The 19867-nt window shown below is 41.9% G+C and overlaps 1 protein-coding gene across 1 annotated transcript in view; it reads left to right on the top strand.

Annotated features, from left to right (window-relative positions):
* The window catches only part of LOC124722666, a 509646-nt gene that overhangs the window by 283242 nt on the left and 206537 nt on the right, over window positions 1-19867 (top strand). Inside the window, exon 4 of the mRNA XM_047247811.1 lies at window positions 18168-19524. Coding sequence (XP_047103767.1) covers window positions 18240-19524 — 1285 coding nt within the window. The 5' untranslated portion in view covers window positions 18168-18239. The remainder of the gene's footprint in view (window positions 1-18167; window positions 19525-19867) is intronic.

Raw genomic sequence — 19867 nt, 5'->3', positions numbered from 1 at the left:
TTCATGGATTTCTAGGAACCGCGGTGGCCGAGCGGTTCTTGGCGCTTCAGTCCGGGACCGCGCGACTGCTACGGACACAGGTTCGAACCCTGCCTCGGGCATGGATGTGTGTGTGATGTCCTTAGGTTAGTTAGGTTTAAGTAGTTCTAAGTCTAGGGGACTGATGACCTCAGATGTTAAGTCCCATAGTGCTCAGAGCCATTTGAACCATTTCTAGGAACCGCTTCGGCTATTGCCAGTACCTTGTGCATCACAACCAGAGTGACTGCACTTCATATTATGTTACGCTATTAAATGTCTCGGCGCTGTTTGAGCCTTCCTAAATCCGCGCGGGTTGTCGCTGTTGTAATTCTAGTACTAAAGTCTACAAACTACTTACGATAACACTGTACAAACAAATTTGTTATTGATTGCGTGATGTCTGTCCGAAAGGACAGACACCACACATTCATATAACTGATTACCTCGATGGGCATAGTATCCACCACATTCAGAGCCGATGCACACTTACGTTCGACCTCCTGCTGGAATCTCTAACAAGTAAGTAGTGAGCATAGAAGACATGGGCAGGGGCTGCGGGTAGGTGGCGCTAAGTTGGAAATGTGGGTCGGCTGAGAGGCGTGCCGAGATAGTCGGCACAGTTGTGATAAACACTGTGTACGGATGGCGCAGTGGTTAACGTAACTGCCTAGCAAGCGGGAGATTCCGGTTTCGAATCCTGATCCGGCACACATTTTCACTCGTCACCTCTGATCCCACACGAAGTCCTGAGGCAAGTGATACCAATAATCCCTTTCCCTTCCCTCCAGTTTACAGAAAACGAATATGTACTCGCAACATTTAAATATGAATTAACAGTAGTTTAGTGTTTCTTGGTTACATATGTCTATGGGTATCCCTTAGTTACTCCTTAATGGGCTATATTCGGTATTGTTTCACGTCCACTTCCTCCTGTATCAGTGGGAAGAGATCGCGAAAGGGATTTACGGAACTCTTTTTCGTAACTCTTGGCGACATTGTGTAACTGAAGAAGATAGTTAAGGTTCCCTGGAAAGATTACACACATCTACTGAAGGAACGTGATCCGTAACGTCTGTCATACAAGGAAGAACGTATACTACGTGCTCAAGAGTCCGACCTATCCAGTCTCATTTCTTAATGCTGTTTCCCAGTTTTAAACAAATGTCGCGTGTAGGGACTATTGCTAATGACGAGATCAACCATGCTATTCTTCAGGTTAAAGGGATTAGGTGTCAGTCTTTAACTGGTATCTGGAAATACATAATCTATTCTCGCCACTTACCTCGCCACACTTCTATTTTCTATCGTTTTTGGCTGCCCTTCGTCCGTGTTTCTGTGATTTAATAGATCCTGGTTAGATCCTATCACCGTAACCAGCACGAACATGTAAAGCACGCAGAAGGGAAGGTGAATGGAAGACTTGACTTCATTGGAAGAGTGTTGGGAAAGTGCCCAAAGAAAGCAGGAAACGAGGTGTCATTACCGGCAATTATAGAGTATTGCTACAGTATTTGGAGTCCTTATCAAGTAGGTCTGACAGCAGATGTCGAAAGGACTCGGGCTGCAAGATTAGTGTAAAACCCATAACGCAGATGCTCAAGGAACTTGGATGGGAGTCTCTGGAAGAAAGCGACGTACTCCTAAAACCCTGTAGCGTAAATTTAAAGAAACTGCATTCGATGGAAGTACGTGCAACAGTTGTTCTGCTTCCGTTGTATATCTGGCGGCGGAACACGAGAAGAAAATACGAGCGAGTAGGGCGCGTAGTGTCGTTTTTTCCCGTACGAAGACTTTTGCGGCCGGTGTTCACTTCAGTTAACACCCACGAGCCGAAACTCAGTGGTCGATGTTTGAATGTATTTACTAATGTTTCCTCCCAACTTGTAGGAGACATCCCCAGAGATGACAGTTGTTAGTCTCTGAAGATGTATCCTACAGAGGGCGACGCAACGTTAGTAAATGATTTCATGTATCGACCACGAACCACATGAAATCGCTGTTTTTGCTAAGAAGCACCCTCCGCATTTCACTGTACAGTGACCTGTAGGTATGTAACATATACACTGCCTGAAAAAAAAGTGAGTACATGGTCGATGTCAGTGTAACTTCGTAGACGTACACACCGTCGGCGGGCACGTAAATGATCAGAACTGTAATTATTCTCTGTGACGGGGGGAACGGCAACCAGAATGGATTAACGTTGTTCGTGTTAGTGTTATTACTAGGGACCCGATTTTTATGCAAATGCATTTTTTCTATTATTCGAGTATTATGCTCTTTGGATATATTCGAATTAATTCTTTTCTTATGTTTTAAGCATAGTTATGTATTACATATAGATGCATATTTTGGCTTTTTCGTGAATAGGCATAATACTTTCGAAAACTTTTAATTTTGCTGCATGTTTTTGATTAAAATACTTATTCTTTAAACATACGGACATCTTAAATTGTTTGTTGACTTGTTCGGTTGTAGTGAAAGCTTATTTTTATGTACTTATTTATTATTTTCATTTCTTCGCGATTCGTTGGTAGGAGTTAGCTTTCGCACTTGCTCACGTAGTACGTGGCCTTGGTTGCTGGACTTCCCCGGTCTTCCTGCAGAATTGCACCAACATTGGTACTAAGGGGCTAGTCGGAACTGCGCCTTTCGGAGCTGTTTAGAATGTAACACCAAGCAACAATTTTAACATTATTATTTAATTTGTGTACGATTTTAAAACTATTTTCATAACATTCATTACATTTAAATTAACACAACACTGAAGGGACGAATGACTCACTTTCGAAGCCTCCCTCTGTTACCTATCGTCAGTTGACTGCATGTTCTGTCTACAAAATATCTGTTCATATTTATTGTGAGCGGGTGACTGCTGGCTTGGTGATCTGTTTTAAATGCTAAAAGTGAAAACAAGTAATGAGTGTAAATTGCAAAAATTTGAGTGGGAGTTCGAAGGGGAGATGACAACGACAGATGGCAAAATACTTTATTGTCGTTCGTGTGAAAAAACAGATGGCAGTGAAAAACGCTTCCAAGTCGTTCATGATGTGGACACCAATAAACAAAAAAAGAACGTAAGGCGTGAATCCATGTCCAGAAGTTGTTAGGTGAATGTTCTAACAGTGCTTTATCGTGGTTGATTTTGTGCAAGCCTTTTTGTCGTCCTACTGTCGCAGGTTCGAATCCTGCCTCGGGCATGGATGTGTGTGATGTCCTTAGGTTAGTTAGGTTTAAGTAGTTCTAAGTTCTAGGGGACTGATGACCTCAGCTGTTAAGTCCCATAGTGCTCAGAGCCATTTAAACCATTTTTTTGTCGTCAGATATTCCATTGTGGAAATTAACTAATCCTGTTCTGAGAAATTTCATTGAGAAGTATACAGAGTGTAGAGTGCCAGACGAATCCACTATACATGAAAATTAATTGCAGCAGTGCTAGGACCAAACCATTATAAGCCATCAGATTCAAAATAATTTTATATAGGTGGATATCTACATCTACGTGGATACTCTGCAAATCGTACTTCAGTGTCTGGCGGACAGTACATCCAACCACCTTCAGAATAAATCTCTCTTACTCCAATCTCGAACAGCACGCGGAAAAATCGAACAACTATATATTTCCGTTCGAGCTCTGATTTCCCTTATTGATCGTTTCTCCCTCTGTACGTCGGCGTCAACAAAATATTTTCTCATTCGGAGGAAAAAGTTGGTGATTAAACTTTCGTGAGAAGATTCTGTCGCAACAAAAAACGCCTTTGTTTTAATAATGTCCCTTCCAAATCCTGTATCATGTCCGTGACACTCTCTCCCCTCTTTCTCGACAATACAAAATGTGCTGTCCTTCTCTGAACTTTCTCGATGCATTCAATTCTATCTGGTAAGGATCGCACACCGCGCAGCAGTACTCCAGAAGAGGACGGACAAGCGTAGTGTAGGCTGTCTCTTTAGTAGATATGTTGCGTCTTCTGAGTGTTTCGCCAATAAAGCACAGTCTTGGATTCGCTTTCCTCGCAACATTTTCTGCGTGTTCTTTCCAATTTAAATTGTTTTAGATTTGATTGATTTTCTCGTGTAACCGAAGTTTTATGGATTACTTTTAGCACTCACCGGGATGACCTCACACTTTTCAAATAGGGTCAATTGCCAACTTTCGTGCCCTATGGATGTCTTATCTAAATCATTACTAAATTGGTTTTGATTTTCTGATGACTTTGCTAGACGATAAACGACAGCATCGTATGAAAATAACTTTAGATGGGTGCTCAGATTGTCTCCTAAATCGTTTATGTTGATAAGGAACAGCAGAAGGCCTATAACACTACCTTGGGGAAAGCCAGAAATCACTTCAGTTTTACTCGATGATTCCGTCAGTTACTAGGTACTACACGGAAATCATGAATCCAGTCACGTTACTGAGACGGTATTCCGTAAGCACACAATTTGACTACTGGCCGTTTGTGAGGTACAGTGCCAAAAGCCTTCTGGAAATTTGTAAACACGGAATCAATTTGAAATCACTTGTCAGTAACAATCAACTCTTCGTATGTGTAAAGTGCTAGTTGTTTGTCACAAGAACAATGTTTTCTAAATCCATGTTGGCTGTGTGTCAGTAGACCATTCTCTTAGAGGTAATTCATGACGTTCGAACACAATATATGTTAGAAAATCCTGTTGCATATCGACGTTAATGATATGGGCTTGTAATTTAGTGAATTACTCCTACTCCCATTTTTGAATATTGGTGTGACCTGTGGAGCTTCCCAGTCTTTGGGTACGGATCTTTCGTCGAGCGAGCTGTTGTGCATAATTGTTAAGTATGGAGCTACTACATCAGCATATTCTGAAAGGAAGCTAACTGCTGTGCAGTCTGGATCCGGAAGATTTGTTTTTATTAACTAATTTAAGTTGCTTCACTACTCTGAGGATATCTACATCTAAGTTACTTATGTTGGCAGCTATTCTTGATTCGAATTCTGGAATATTTACTTCGTCTTCTTTGGTAAAAGAATTTCGGAAGGCTGTATTTAGTAACTCTGCTTTGGCAGCGCTGTCATCAATAGTATTTCCATTGCTATTGCGCAGGGAAGGCATTGACTGTGTCTTGCGGTTAGCATATGTTACATACAGCCGTAACACAAAACTGTGAGGGACGGTTTATTTGAAATATTGTAATTTTGTCTCTTAACAAAAATGTATGGTCTGCGCCGTATGTACTTGCAATGGAGTATTTTCAAATGACAAAAAAATGGTTCAAATGGTTCTGAGCACTATGGGACTTAACTGCTGTGGTCATCAGTCCCCTAGAACTTAGAACTAGTTAAACCTAACTAACCTAAGGACATCACACACATCCATGCCCGAGGCAGGATTCGAACCTGCGACCGTAGCGGTCACGCGGTTCCAGACTGTAGCGCCTAGAACCGCACGGCCACTCCGGCCGGCTTCAGATGACAAACAGCTCCGCAGTTTCCTCATTTTTTATTGATACCATGAATTTATTATTGCCAAATGGCATTCAGTACGAGTGTATTATTATTTGTGTCTCATGCATCTAGTTGCATGATCAAAACTGGTACTGCTCTCTAATGTTATATTTCCCAATCTGATACATTTGACTTGTCTTGCTCATGGGTTACATCTCGTCGCTGAAACTATTCGTGCAAATTTTCATCGTGTTAACAAGTTGATGTCTTTTGTGAAGGTTTTTGTTAAAACACCTTATAGAAAACAAGCTTTCGCAGCAGCAACACCTGACATTCCCGTGCCACCAGAACCAGCCATATCGCGAGGGGCGCACGGTTGTCTGCAGTGATTTACTACACCGAACATTTAGAATTTATTAAGAGCACCATGCAGTGATTTACTACATCGAACATTTAGAATTTATTAAGAGCACCATTTATACATTTGACCGTAAAAGTGCAGCGTCAATTAAAAGTGCACGAGCATTTTTCTCATCTTCCGGCGACAGTAGTTTCTATAGAGGCAGGCAGTTCTGTTCTTTGAGATTTATTGTGTTCTGAAGTGCAGCCGCTAAACTTGATTCTGTCCCTGGAAGAATTGGTGAAATAGTGAAGGAAAGAAATCAGAGCATACTTTCAAAGAACCCAGGATACGAACAAATCTGTGAAACTGAAGAAATTTTAACCGGTAAGCGCACTGAACTTTCGAGCAACACGTTGCTAACAGCGGAGCAAGTAGCTGCTTTTGTACACGCATACTTAAGTTCCTGTGAGGTAGAGAAGTTTCTTCCGCTACAAGCACGTTCTGCGAGACATCGTCAGATGGCTTACTTTGGAACACCTGAAACATATAGTGATTGTGAAATGTAACAGAATGGAAGTGGAAAACTAATTGTAGGTACAACAGCTTTCCGCAAATTAATGTAAAATACTAGTTTTCTTATATTTTTTGTTAACGTTTCTTTGTGTAACATTTAAAGGCATGTACGTAAGTAGTTTTTGTACTATGCCGTTTCAGTTTTTATATCATTTTATGTGAACAGTTTACGTGCATATTTTAGATTTTTTGTGCATAAATACATACATATTTCAGGGATTATTACTCCATGAAAATCGGGCTTACTACCGGGCCTGGTAGGATATATAAGGGGCGTAAACTGCATCAAATATTAAGTGATCACTATGAAGGGCACGTACTCAACCGAGACAGCATTATCGGCACTTGACAGTTTGAAAGGATCCTCATTTGGTCGGCTGCTCGAAATATCCACATCCGTGGGCCAGTTAGACGTGACAATGGCCCGATGTTGGACTGCATGGTAACGTGAGGGAGGCATACTTGTCAAGGTTCCGGCTGACCGCGTCTGACCACCGTCGTAAGCGATTTAGGGAAACCCTCGAGAACCTAAATTCAGATGTCCAGCCTCACGAATGCAAGTTTAAACACGGCTGCCACTTCGCAAAAGTCCGTCGTTGGACTGTGAAGCTGTGAAACGATGATTGGCAGTACTTCCACAGGTGTACGTGTGGACCTATCCTGGTACACAAGCCCGAATTATGTTCCGGCGGTCTAGGGCTGTTTGACTTAGTTCGTGCTCTGATCTTATTAATGCCAGTAGCAGCCCCAGTCTATGACAACAATTTAAAATCTGGCCGTTTTTGAGGAGGGAAAAAAAATTAACGGTTCACCGAATCGTTGTATTGTTGTTCGGAGAAAATCTGATGGATTTGCACACTACTCCTGAACTCAGCACTAAGAAGGCACCTGTAAAGATGGGCTAGTGTTTCAGCTAGCTGTAGCACGACTGGCGGTCCAAAACCCCAGCAATAACTATTCCCTACTCTTCGAGAAGATTGGATAAAAGTTCCGCCTTCTGTGCACTAGATAACAGCAAGCCTTCCAGCAGATTAATCGCCGTGTTTGTGGCGGAACGAGATCATACGCAGTTTTAGTCACGTGACTGTAGTTCTTGAAATGAACGACAAGACTGAGACCTTCGGCCACATAGTGTAGTCGATTAATCAGCATAATTCCATAACGAGTTGCCAGAGGCCACAATGAGACTTTCTTATCTCGGGCACCTTACTGGCCAGAGGAGAGATTAGAGCGCGTACAGAGGCATATAGGCAGCAACTTCTCCCTCACTCAATACGCGATTGGGATAGGAAAGAAGGGGACTGATGACCTCAGATGTTAGGTCCTATAGTGCTTAGAGCCATTTGAACCATTTGATAGGAAAGAAAAATAATATGAATATGATGTACCCTTTGCCCAGTTGTAACTGTACCTTCGTATCTAATACACTATCATTGTACTTTCTCTTGATTATGGATTGCCTGTTGGATATCGCCTTTTTCATTCCGGATGAAATACCAGACTGTATTAATAATATTGCCGTGTCGACGATTGATATGAAACGTTACTAATATAAAATTTTTTATACTGTGAAGATGATCGATGACCGAAACCGCTACGTGTCATACACGTCCTAAAATAGCTTTACTATGGCAGCTCAAACACAAACATGAGTTTGTTTACAAGCATTATGGAAATCGGGACCAACTAAGGAAAGTACATTACTAAACGAGGGGCGTTCAATAAGTAATGCAACATATTTATTTATTTATTTTGAAGCCGGCCGCGGTGGCCGTGCTGTTCTGGCGCTGCAGTCCGGAACCACTGGACTGCTACGGTCGCAGGTTCGAATCCTGCCTCGGGCATGGATGTGTGTGATGTCCTTAGGTTAGTTAGGTTTAAGTAGTTCTAAGTTCTAGGGGACTTATGACCTAAGATGTTGAGTCCCATAGTGCTCAGAGCCATTTTATTTTGAAAACAGGTGGATTTCATACAGGCCACAAAACCCTACTTATCAACATAATCTCCGTTTAATGCGAGGACGCCACCTTATCGGTAGGACATGTGTGCCCCACATGGTACCACTCTACTAGTCGACGTCGGAGCCAACGTGTTGCTGCATCATATCATCCACGTACTACTTTTCGCGGAGTGCATCCTTCATTGGGCCAAACAAATGGAAGTCGCAAGGTGCGAGATTCGGGCTTTAGGGTGGATGAGGAAGAACAGTCCAATGACGTTTTGTGAGCTCCTCTCTGGTGCGCAGACTTGAGTGAGGCCCTGCGTTGTCATGGAGTAACAGTTCACCTCGAATGAGTGTGTCGCACGCTCGAACATTACAGGAATCACAGCTGTGTGCGGCCAGCCGGCACACGGGACATCGGACGGGTTTGCGTGACATTATTGAGATGATGACAGACGCCTCACCCAACGACTCACCGTGCTTTTGTTCACTGCCAGGTCTTCGTAGACATTCTGCAAGTGCCTGTGAATATCTCCGATGCTCTGATCTTCCGCCAAGAGAGACTCGATGACAGTTTTCTGGCTTGAACGCATCTCCGATACAGACACCATTTTGAAGGTTACGTATAGCGCCACCACCTGTCGGAACTTCATGAAACTATAGCGGCTGAAACGGGAATATTCCGCGAAAGTCACATAGCAAATTCCACATTTTTTTCAACCGAAACAGGCCGAGTAAAAAGTGTCGCATTACTTATCCAACGCCCCTCGTACACTACAGTCAGCGTTTGAGCTATATAGTACGTGGCGTGTAAAGTTATCAAATCACGAGACGACTAAAAAGCAGGGAGTTGATCGATTCGTGGAAAGGAAAATTCAGACCTAGACGCGGATACGCAGTATGAAATTAAACAATATTTTGAAAAACAGAAGGCAGAAGAAGTAATTTCCCTTACCGAACGAGACAGAAAGGACGTTGATGAATACTATTATTTATGTTGGTGCATAAGTTTGTAGCATTTTTCCAGAAGTTTAACAAACACAACAAAAAAAAGGTTCCAATGGCTCTGAGCACTATGGGACTTAACTTCTAAGGTCATCAGTCCCCTAGAACTTAGAACTACTTAAACCTAACTAACCTAAGGACATCACACACATCCATGCACGAGGCAGGATTCTAACCTGCGACCGTAGCGGTTGCGCGGTTCCAGACTGTACGCGTAGAACCGCTCGACCACTCCGGCCGGCTTAAACACAACAGATACACACAACAGAGGCTTCAGTCATCAATAATATATTCTCCTTAAGTTTTTACAACAGTTTGCCAACACTTGGGTAACTTTTGGATTCCACGATTGTAGAAATCACGTGGTTTTGAGGCGAAGAACTCATCTAGCCATGGTCGGAGTGCATTTTCATCCGGAAAGGAAGTCCTTGAAAGTTGTTCGATAGAGAGCGTAAAAGATGAAAATCTGAGGCCGCAAGATCAGATGAATAAGGTGGTTGCGGAATTACTTCCCAACCCAACTCCTGGTATAGTGTTCTTGTCAGTCTAACAGAATGCGTTCGGGCGTTGTCATGAAGTAGCATCACTTCACGCAGTCTTCCTGGTGGTTGTTCTAGGATTGCGTCAGCAAGACGTCTCAGTTGTAGACAATAAATGTCAGCTGTGATGGTTACACCTCTGGGAAGCAATTCGTAGTACACTACACCGTCGCCGTTCCACCATATGAATAACATTTTTTCTGGGTGCGCGCAGGTTTTTCTACGGAGAGTTGTTACTTTGTTTGGGGTTAACCATTGCTGCCATCTCCTTATGTTAGTATAAATACACAATTTCTCGTCACCAGTAACGATACAGCCTTGGAATGGTCGGTGTTGTTCACGAGCCAATTCATGACGAGCGAGCGGAAGACGCACGTATGACCACCTGCTGATTTTTGTGATTTTGGCTTACAGCATGAGGTACCCATACACCCGATTTTTCAACCTCCCCCACTGCAGGCAAATGTCGCATGATGGTGGAATGGTCACAGTTCATCAGATGGCAGTTCTAGATTACACTGACGTGGATCATTGTGGATTAATGGGTTTAAACGATCGTCATGAAACGTGCATTCAAGTCGTAGACATATTTAGCAATTGCGAAGCATTGCCGTGTTCGCAAGTATACCTATAAAATTCAAAATAACTTGAAATACTACACTTAAACTTCTGAATAAGACTGTATTTGCGCTCATGAAATTACAAGTCACCCAAAAATATTACACATCACAGTTTATTTAAGTGAACCACAGTCAGGACAGTGAAACTTATCAATAATGAAAGGTAAATTTGTAAAATTGCAGGAATAATGGACTCAAGTAAAACAGTTTCTCGAAGAATTCATATTTGTTGAAAACATCGAGGTGAAATAATTTTATTAGCTAAATACTTCACTCCAGAGGTTGAATGTCTTAACAGAAATAAACTGTCACAGTCGATTTACCACTTTCATCTTCCGTGTCTCATGAGTTAATCATCTCTGGGCTTCTGCCCGTCACCGAAAATGTTGTTATCTTGTGGGGAAAACGCCCCTGTTTGACATTGAATGGTAACAGAAGTACGAAAGTGTTTTCATAGCGGGAACAGAGTTTTGAGGCATAACATGAAAATATTGGTTTACAGTAGGGAAAGAGCATAGGTTAAAAAATAAATGTATTGTCGTAACCTTCCAGCAAGTCTCCATTTAGGGACGTCATTATTGAATATACGAATCTGAGTCCGTAGACGTCTGCAATGTTTGACCTTCTGTTTGAGACTCATTGGAGGGAACACGTAAATGTAATAAAGTCTCGCACGGAAACTTGCTATTTCCTCTACATATCGTCTCTTTAAAAAGAGCTGCGCCTACAGAGTGTGTAAATGCACTGGGCAAAAAAATTAGGCCACCCTAGGAGACATCACGCTAATAACGCCTCTAGCTGCCACGTTTCAGACGCTGTACCAAATAAAGACCCAGACATTCTGTGTGGGGATAAGTTCGAGTGATTTAGCGGACCAGTCGAGGTGCAATAGTATACCTGAGTGTTTGTCAAACCAACGACGTTTGCCTTTTGCCCTGCGAACATGACTTTTGCCATCTTAGGAAATGCTAGATCCACAGCGTGCTCTCCATGAAAACAAGACCAACACTCGTTCACAGACAATGTTGAGATAAACTTGCTGTTTCGAGTTCTCTATAAACTGAATGCGTGGACCCAAGTCGTCGTCAGAGAAACATCGCCAGAACGTTGCAGAACCACCTTCAGCCTGAACAAAGCCTTCGTCACGCTGCGGGTTAAACACTTGATTGGGTCGTCGGTACACACAACGCTTTGCCTTGAAAAGAGGCAAAATCACTACTCATGGGACCACTGTATTAAGTGTAATAGGTCATAAGTCATGGGATAGCGATATGCACATATGCAGATGGCGGTAGTATCGCGTACACAGGGCAAAAAGGGCAGTGTATTGGCGGAGCTGTCTTTTGTACTTATGTGATTCATGTGAATAGATTTCCGTAGTGGTTGCGGCCGCACGACGGGAATTAACAGACTTTTAACGCGGTATGGTAGTTGGAACTAGACGTGTGGGACATTCAATTTCGGAAACCGTTAGGTGTCAGAAGTGTTCGGAGAATAGCACATTTCAGGCATTACCTCTCACCACGAACAGAGCGTTGGCCGAGGCTTGCACTTAACGACAGATGACAGCGGCGTTTGCGCAGAGTAGTCAGTGGTAACGTACGAACAACACAGCGTGAAATAGCCGCAAAAATCAATGTGGAACGTATGGCGAGTATACGTTAAGATAAAGCGGCGAAATTTGGTGTTTATGGGCTCTGGCAGCACACGACCGACGGGAGTGCCAATTGTTAACAGTACGACGTCGCCTGCAGCACCTCTCCTGGGCTTGTGACCATATGAGTTGGACCCTAGACGATTGGAAAACCGTGGCCTGGGCAGATGGATCCCAATTTCAGTTGGTAAGAGCTGATGAAGGGTTGTAGTGTGGTGTAGGCCCCACGAAGCCAGCCGGCCGCGGTGGTGTTGCGGTTCTGGGCGCTGCAGTCCGGAACGGCGGGACTGCTACGGTCGCAGGTTCGAATCCTGCCTCGGGCATGGATGTGTGTGATGTCTTTAGGTTAGTTAGGTTTAAGTAGTTCTAAGTTCTAGGGGACTGATGACCTAAGATGTTAAGTCCCATAGTGCTCAGAGCCATTTGAACCATTTTGAACCACGAAGCCACGGACCCACTTTGCCAACAAGTCATAAACACACATTTAGTACGAAAAATAAAGAAAAATGGACAAACACTGTTGTAGCAATAACGGGAAAATAACATTTTCTCTCTGTGACATGTATTCAGTCAAAGCCACCATCTTCGCGGAAACACTTTACACATACATACTGAGCGCTTCCAGCACATGGTCCACATACGAACTACTTGCACTGCACCCAGAGATTTTCAGTTTTGTCCGAACTTTTGCATCCTCCTATCTGGCAGGTCTTCCATACCGATTACCTTACATATTTCAGTGGTCGCAATGAATGAATGAATGAATGAATGAATAGGTTCTTTCCTTGACTGTACAGACAGTTTCTGCTAATTTGAAAAGAAACGTTCGCCGGCTAACTTTTCTCCTGTTGTGTCTCTACAAAGGATCCAGACGGTGATGCCATCAAGGTCTGGGACGTTGCTGTACATAGACCATCTGCGGCAGGCAAATATGGCAGCGTACAGACGAGACATCTGGTCCAGAATATTAACTCCAAATTTAATTGAATTGTAGAAGCTTACAGTTTCAGCGAGTTTCTCCTGTGTTTGTTTGTCCACTGCATCTGACTGGTGCATTGTGCTCAATAGAGGAACATTTTTCTTGGGCTTCCCCAGACAGGAAGTAATTGTTGTGTCACCAGATTTGTATAAGGGTATCATACAAAGATCCGGCAGTAGACTTCGCTGATGGAGGAACTTCTCTTCGGGTTTTCTTCAGTGTACCCACCACGATTGTGTTCTCCTGCTTCAGCTACTATGTAGGATGTTTGGCTGTGAAGAAATCGCCACATTTTTCTTCCTTTCGAAGTGTAAGGTTTCATGAGACGTGTAACCACATGCCCTGCAACAGGTATGTTAGTGCGTCTCTCACTTTGTGTACCCAAGTAAGGAAATACATTCACCATATATTTTCTACTGGCATCTGCTGCAAACCATAACTTCAAACCGAATTTGTGTGGTTTATTACTCTTGTATTGTACTTACCGGCACCGAGCTTTGCATGGTTAGAGCTGCTCATCTACGGTTGTAAATGCACTTCGTTTATAGTTCTGGATACAGTTAGCTACAAATGAATTCCAGACTGGCATAGCTGCTTAGAGGCCATCGGTCTTGAAGTCTCGGCACGAGTGCGGTTGTCATCCAATCTTAAAAATTGCATGACTTCTATGAACCACAGAAGTTTCGCGGGAAGATTCTTTCCTTCATGCACTCCACATATATAGATTATAGCTACGGCAGCTTCTAATTGGGCAATATCAATTATCCATATGTCATCCTAATTTCTGTAAGGTTTTTCTACGTTCTGTAGAATATTACTGTCTATCAGCACTCGTCATGCACTCAAATAACTACCTGCGACTATAAGTTTCTTGGCGTTGCACGTAGGCTCAGCAGTTTCTACCATCACGTTGTGACGCCCTAATCTTTCAGATGCGTGTCCTGGCGCAATTCGAGTCCACACTGTTCCGTTGGCCGCAGTGTCTGCACTTCCAACGTCCAGCTGCTGAAACGGAGAGATTTTTTCCGTTGTTTTTTTTTTTTTTTCTCGGCTGCGAGTAGGAATTTGTGGTGCCACTGGAATCGAATGTGTAAGCACTGGGTTATTCGTGTGTTGTTGTAGTACAAGTTCTGAATTTTCATCTACCGACTCTGATGATTCGCCCTGTTCTGTTTCGTGGGGCTGATATTACGTGTCATCTTCATACTCTTTATCATCTTGATACTCTGTCATCTTTATCGTCCAACTCATCAGTTTCAAAAATATCTTCTCCTTCAGTATATCTTCTTGTGGCAAACTGTTCACATAATTCAATAATTCTTCATCTGAAAGGAAACACTGCCGCACAGTAATAATGAGAAAGAGTGCTTATCTTCTGCAGAGCACAACAGCTTATTGGCAGAGAACAGCAACTAAAGTAGTCCATTCTTCCACTAAATAAAGAAAAATTAAGGAGATACAGAGGGAACGATATCACAAGAACGAAATTAAGTAAGCTAAGCGGATGATAGAAATCCATTGTTACGCCTTTACAGACATGGAACGCAAAAACTGTGTCACCAGTCAGAATGACCGGCCGCCGTCCGTCGTTCGTTAAGGTGAAAATGATTATAATTCGTTCATTTTTTGTAACAGACGTTTCTATTTTACAGAAATTATAAAATGACCGGTATGGTTTCGTCAGTGTTGATTGTGTCGCAAGGGTGTGTTACCGACTGACTGACCCCTTAGATGCTCGCCGTACCTAAAGGATTGAAATGGCAGTACCCGCACATCAGTTTACCAAAGCAGTGCGATGCAGTTGGGGAAAAAAAACCACTCTAAGAAATAATATTCGAACATTTCTGAGAGCTTTTAAGTGGAAAAAAATTTCAAGCTATTCGTAGCTGCGTGCGGGTCGTTCCAGGCTTGTGATCGCGATATAGCTGGTTAGAATCAAGCAACATGCAACTTTTACTTTTTGTGGATTTCGTTTGAATTCTTCATTTATTATTGATTAGAAACGTAAATTAACAAATATTGAACAGATTTTGTAATTTTTCTTTATTTTTAATTGCGCGACAGCTCTATTACTCTTAATAAATTAAAGTTTGGTACAAATAAGCGAAACATCAAAGACAAAATAATTGCTTTATTTCTGGAGATTACGAATAAATACAAACATAATATTAAAAACACTAAAAACGCGAGCTAGAGATGACGACTCAAACCACTAGACCACGAGCTGTATGCATTGTAGAACTGAAATAAACGTAAGAAAACTTGCGTCTAACGAGAATCTACCCATCAGCATCACAATAAAAAAAGACTGGAATGCAGTGCACGCAGCTACGTACAGCTCCGTTAAAATTCTGCATTTTTTAAATTCTTAACAGCGCTTGGATGCCTTCGAAGTCTGTTTCGTTGGCTGTTTGTGAAAAGTACGTTGTTCTACTTTAACAAATCGATGTCCGGGCACAGAAGCTGAAAACGTAGACAGTTGAAAAATATTGAACAGGGTCAGTCTATAAGGTCCCTTTGTCAGTGCACTGTATGAGCAGTTCTGTTCTAGTCTGGAGTGGCATCTACTCGGATTGAACGTCGTGCACATGTATACACGTGTTGCACATGTATACACGTGTATGACATCAGTCCCTAGCCATGTTTGCTAGACCTTATGCACAATATTTTCCCGTGAAGCGTAAGAACGCGTCCACTGACACGCAGTTTTGACAGATTTAGATAATCTTTTCAGTGTTAGGGCACAGTTGAACGTCTTTGAAAATATTGTATTCTAGCCAGTTACTTAATACTTTAAAATTTTTAATCATATTTATTGTTTGTAATTAATTTTTCTACCAGATTTCATAATTGTTATAAATAATTAAGTTAAACTTAATCCAAAAATTTCAGCCTTAGTAGTAAATGCCACTTTCGACAATGAATGACATATTCAATATTTCCAGATTCAGGGCATTACTTAGGCATCGATATATTTTTAAAAAATATCTTGTGAATAAAAGTCAACAACAATTAATAAAAATGTGCATTTTGTATTTTTTTGGGGTGATCATTAAGTACCCGCAGTTTTGTAGTACGCGTTATCGAAAACACGGTGATATTGGTAATGGTGTGCTTAAAGATATTTTCAGGTTCTGGACCCTGAGACGCGTCGTATGTGGAACGCGGTGCGTCGAGTTTGAGCGTTGTTTCCATTGTGGGATTGCAAGATAGTACACACAGTTTTACATCCGCATAAATATTGTTCAAAAGTGTGAAGTGCGTAACAGAGGGTACTTAGCACTGTAGCTCATATTCGCTTGAGGTTAAAGCTCACTTTTTGCCCCTGCTTGAATTCAAATAAATATGTTTTGGAAAAAGGATTCTGCCTTGAACAAACAATTTTTTTGCGCTGTTCATCTTGGCATCTCGTACGGCGTCGCTTAAACTCTGCCAGACAATATTTTACTGTTGTAAGCGAGGGAGCAGACTCTCCCAGAATAGAATCTAGCTCAGCATTAACATTTGTTGGGCTATGACCTTTCAAATGTATCACACACAAATGGTCAGTTTTATCCATGTTTACAAATCCGCTGAGAGCGTTCACTTTTAATGGCTGCCCAACATAAAAGGGAAAAAACAGTAATTGTCAAACTTAAAACTTAAGCTTTATAAGGTTGGTACTTATTATCATAGTCAATTGTTTAAAACAACCGCCATAGATCAGGTATGGTACTTCCGGGACAGTGTTGGTAAATCCGTTGTACGCGGAAATAACGATAACGAGTGGATGTTCGAAACGAGACTAGATGTTACGAAATAAAGTTCATATTTTCCATCATACTTTTGGCTCCGGGTACGGGACCGACGCTGTTTAAGTTAAAGTAATTACTCTGTGGATTGTTATGATTTTAACTTATAAATTCTTACCTATTATTAATCTTCTCAAGAAATATAGAATTAGTTTTGCGTAACGTAGTCGAGTACATGCCACTACACCTCCATTTGGAAAGAAGAACATTCAGCTATACAAATGTTTTTCCACAATTATTATGCGATGAGCGATTGACTCACTAGTTTTTCTGTGTTATATATGCAGTGTTGTAAATCCATCATAACTATGATTTTATTATTTCGTTTCATTACAGTCTAGAAACTGAAGAAAATTTAACATAAGTATGATCACAGTAGTTGGTTTCAATAAAGATGTGTTTGTATACCATTTCACTCAGAACGAAGTTAGAAAATAAAGAATAAAAGATGGGAGGGATCGAAACTTTGATTAGACGGAAAAGCTTAAAATATTTGTTTCGTCTCGTAATGATGGCATGCGCTCAGTGCTCTCTCTCTCTCTCTCTCTCTCTCTCTCTGCCTTATAACTGGTATATGCGTTAAATGATTAATACCAGTCCTTGAACCTTCATAAGTAGGCTTTCGTGGGATAATTAACGTCAATCTTGATGAGTCTTGCAATTCATATTTTGCAGTATTTCTGAGACTCCACTCACCGAGTCAAACAAACCTGTGGCCATTTGTGCTGCACACCTCTGTATGTGCTCAATATCCCATATTAGCCCTATTTGGCATGGGGCCCATAAATTTGGGCAATATTCCATGCACAAGCGATTTGCACCTTTGTAGACTGACAACGTTTTCCCAATATCTTATCAGTGAAGTCTGTCACCTGCTTTACCTAGCACTGAGCATATGTGATCATTCGATTTTATGTCATTACAAACTGTTACAACCAGATGTTTGTATGAGTTGACTGATTCCAGTTGTGACTCTTTGATTGTCTAGTCATATGAAACTACTCTCTGTATTTCCTGAAGTGGGCAGTTTTACATTTCTGTACATGTAAATAAAGGTGCCACTCTTCATAGGCTTCGAAATCTAAAGTGCATTTAAAAATTAATATTTTGAGATTTATGTTAATACATTCCACTATTCTGGAGAGTGGGACTATTACTTGTTGTTAAATGAGCAAAACAAATATGGACATTACTATGTAGACATCATAGCCTTATCTTAGGCATTTTAATGTACTGTGTTGTTTCATATTTTTGATTATAATTTGGTTCTGTTGCAGGTCATGTGTGGTGTGGAACGCGATAAGTAAGGCAGAACCTCAGGTTCGCCTGAGAGCTGTCATACATGTGCAATGGACCCATTTGTCACACGCATCGGCGATGTTACGATTGAAAGGGTGGTACCACGAGGATGTGCAAAGGATGGGCACATCCCGGTACCATCCGTCAGCCTCGCGAAGAGGGAAGCCAATGGCAGTGAGGAGGCTTTGGCAGAGGGCATCAATGTCAGCGAAGACCTCCAAATCTTTTTAAAGCCCCCACCTGAAGGAATGCTACGAGATCAACAACTCCTGCAGCGTCAACCTCAGTTCCATATGCCTCAGCAACATATCCAGCAACAAAACCGCTTCCATCAGCAGCACACTCAGCATTCACAACTGAATCAGCACCTGCAAACCCACAGTTTTCAGCAGTTAAACCAAAATCAGCAAACTCTAATGCAACAACAGTTATCACAGGGGCAGAATCAAATGACACAGAGTGAGCAACATGTGAACCAACAACAAATCAGCCATAATCAACACAGTCACATGATGCCGAACCCAGTGAACCAACAGCATCAGTCGAGTATGGGTCATTTGCAAGATAGCATCAAGCAAAACCAAAGCCATAACCAATCTCTGAATGCACAGCTTACACAGAATCATCAGTTGGCCCAGCATGAACAAAATCACATGCAGATGAATCTGCCACAACAAGTGTCTAATCAGATGCAACAAATGCAAAGCCACCAGCCCCTTAGTCAGCATCAGGTTAGCTCTAGTCAGCAGCTTAGCAGCCAGCAAGAGCAGACTCATCTGGGACATATGGGTTGTCAGGATCAGGCAAACCAAAATCAAGCCCCATATGGGCAGAACCAGATGAGCAAACAAATCAACCAGCTGACTGTAAATTCATCCCAGATGAACCACATGCAGCTGAATCACAGTCAGTTAACTAATATACCAAGTGGTAATCCAAATATGAATCATGGACATTTGAACAGTGCACTACCATCCCACATGCAAATGATTCAGCAGCAAAGTCATCAAAATCAGTCAAGTCGTGTACACCACTCGCAAGGAATTACTGACAAAACAATGGAAGGAGATGATAGTGAAAGTGAACAAGAAAGTAGTGATGTGGAAGAACTGTCAGAAATGGGAAATAAGGGTACTGTAGGGAAAGTTAGGCCTCTTACGACAGTTGAAGGGGCAAGTGATGTGGAAGAGGTGGCAGGCGCAAGGGATAGTTCTTCACATCAAGAAAGGAAGGTACCAGATACTACAGTAACTAGTGTCAAAGACAGTAGTGTAAAGCGTAAGGCACCAGATTCATCATCCACTGGTCACAGCAAAAAGAAATATAAAGGCTCAGGTAAGACTTGGCTTCAGTTAGCATTCTCAGTATGGAGTCAGTCCAGACAAAGAATATTCAGGGGTCGTTACATGTAATGCTCAAGTGTCAGTGGAAAATGTCACTTGTTTATTATTGCGGACAAAATGCCTTTTAAGATGTGTGGAGTTAACTTGGCCACAAGGTAGTCTGGTGTGATATATGGTTCAAGGAATTTTGTTGGAAGTTATAAGAAACCACTGAAAAGAGTCAGTGTTTCCAGCAGCAAACAAGTAAGCTTGTGCTAAGAAGTGTATCCCGTCTTATCACGTGGAAACTGTAATTTGTTGCTGATAGAGATACTGAATATTCTTAGTGTTTAGCT

Source organism: Schistocerca piceifrons, chromosome X (assembly GCF_021461385.2).
Source record: "Schistocerca piceifrons isolate TAMUIC-IGC-003096 chromosome X, iqSchPice1.1, whole genome shotgun sequence".
In the NCBI taxonomy this organism is placed as follows: Eukaryota; Metazoa; Arthropoda; class Insecta; order Orthoptera; family Acrididae; genus Schistocerca; species Schistocerca piceifrons.
The sequence above is the reverse complement of the archived record's forward strand: the minus strand, read 5'-3'. Positions and strand labels throughout refer to the sequence as shown.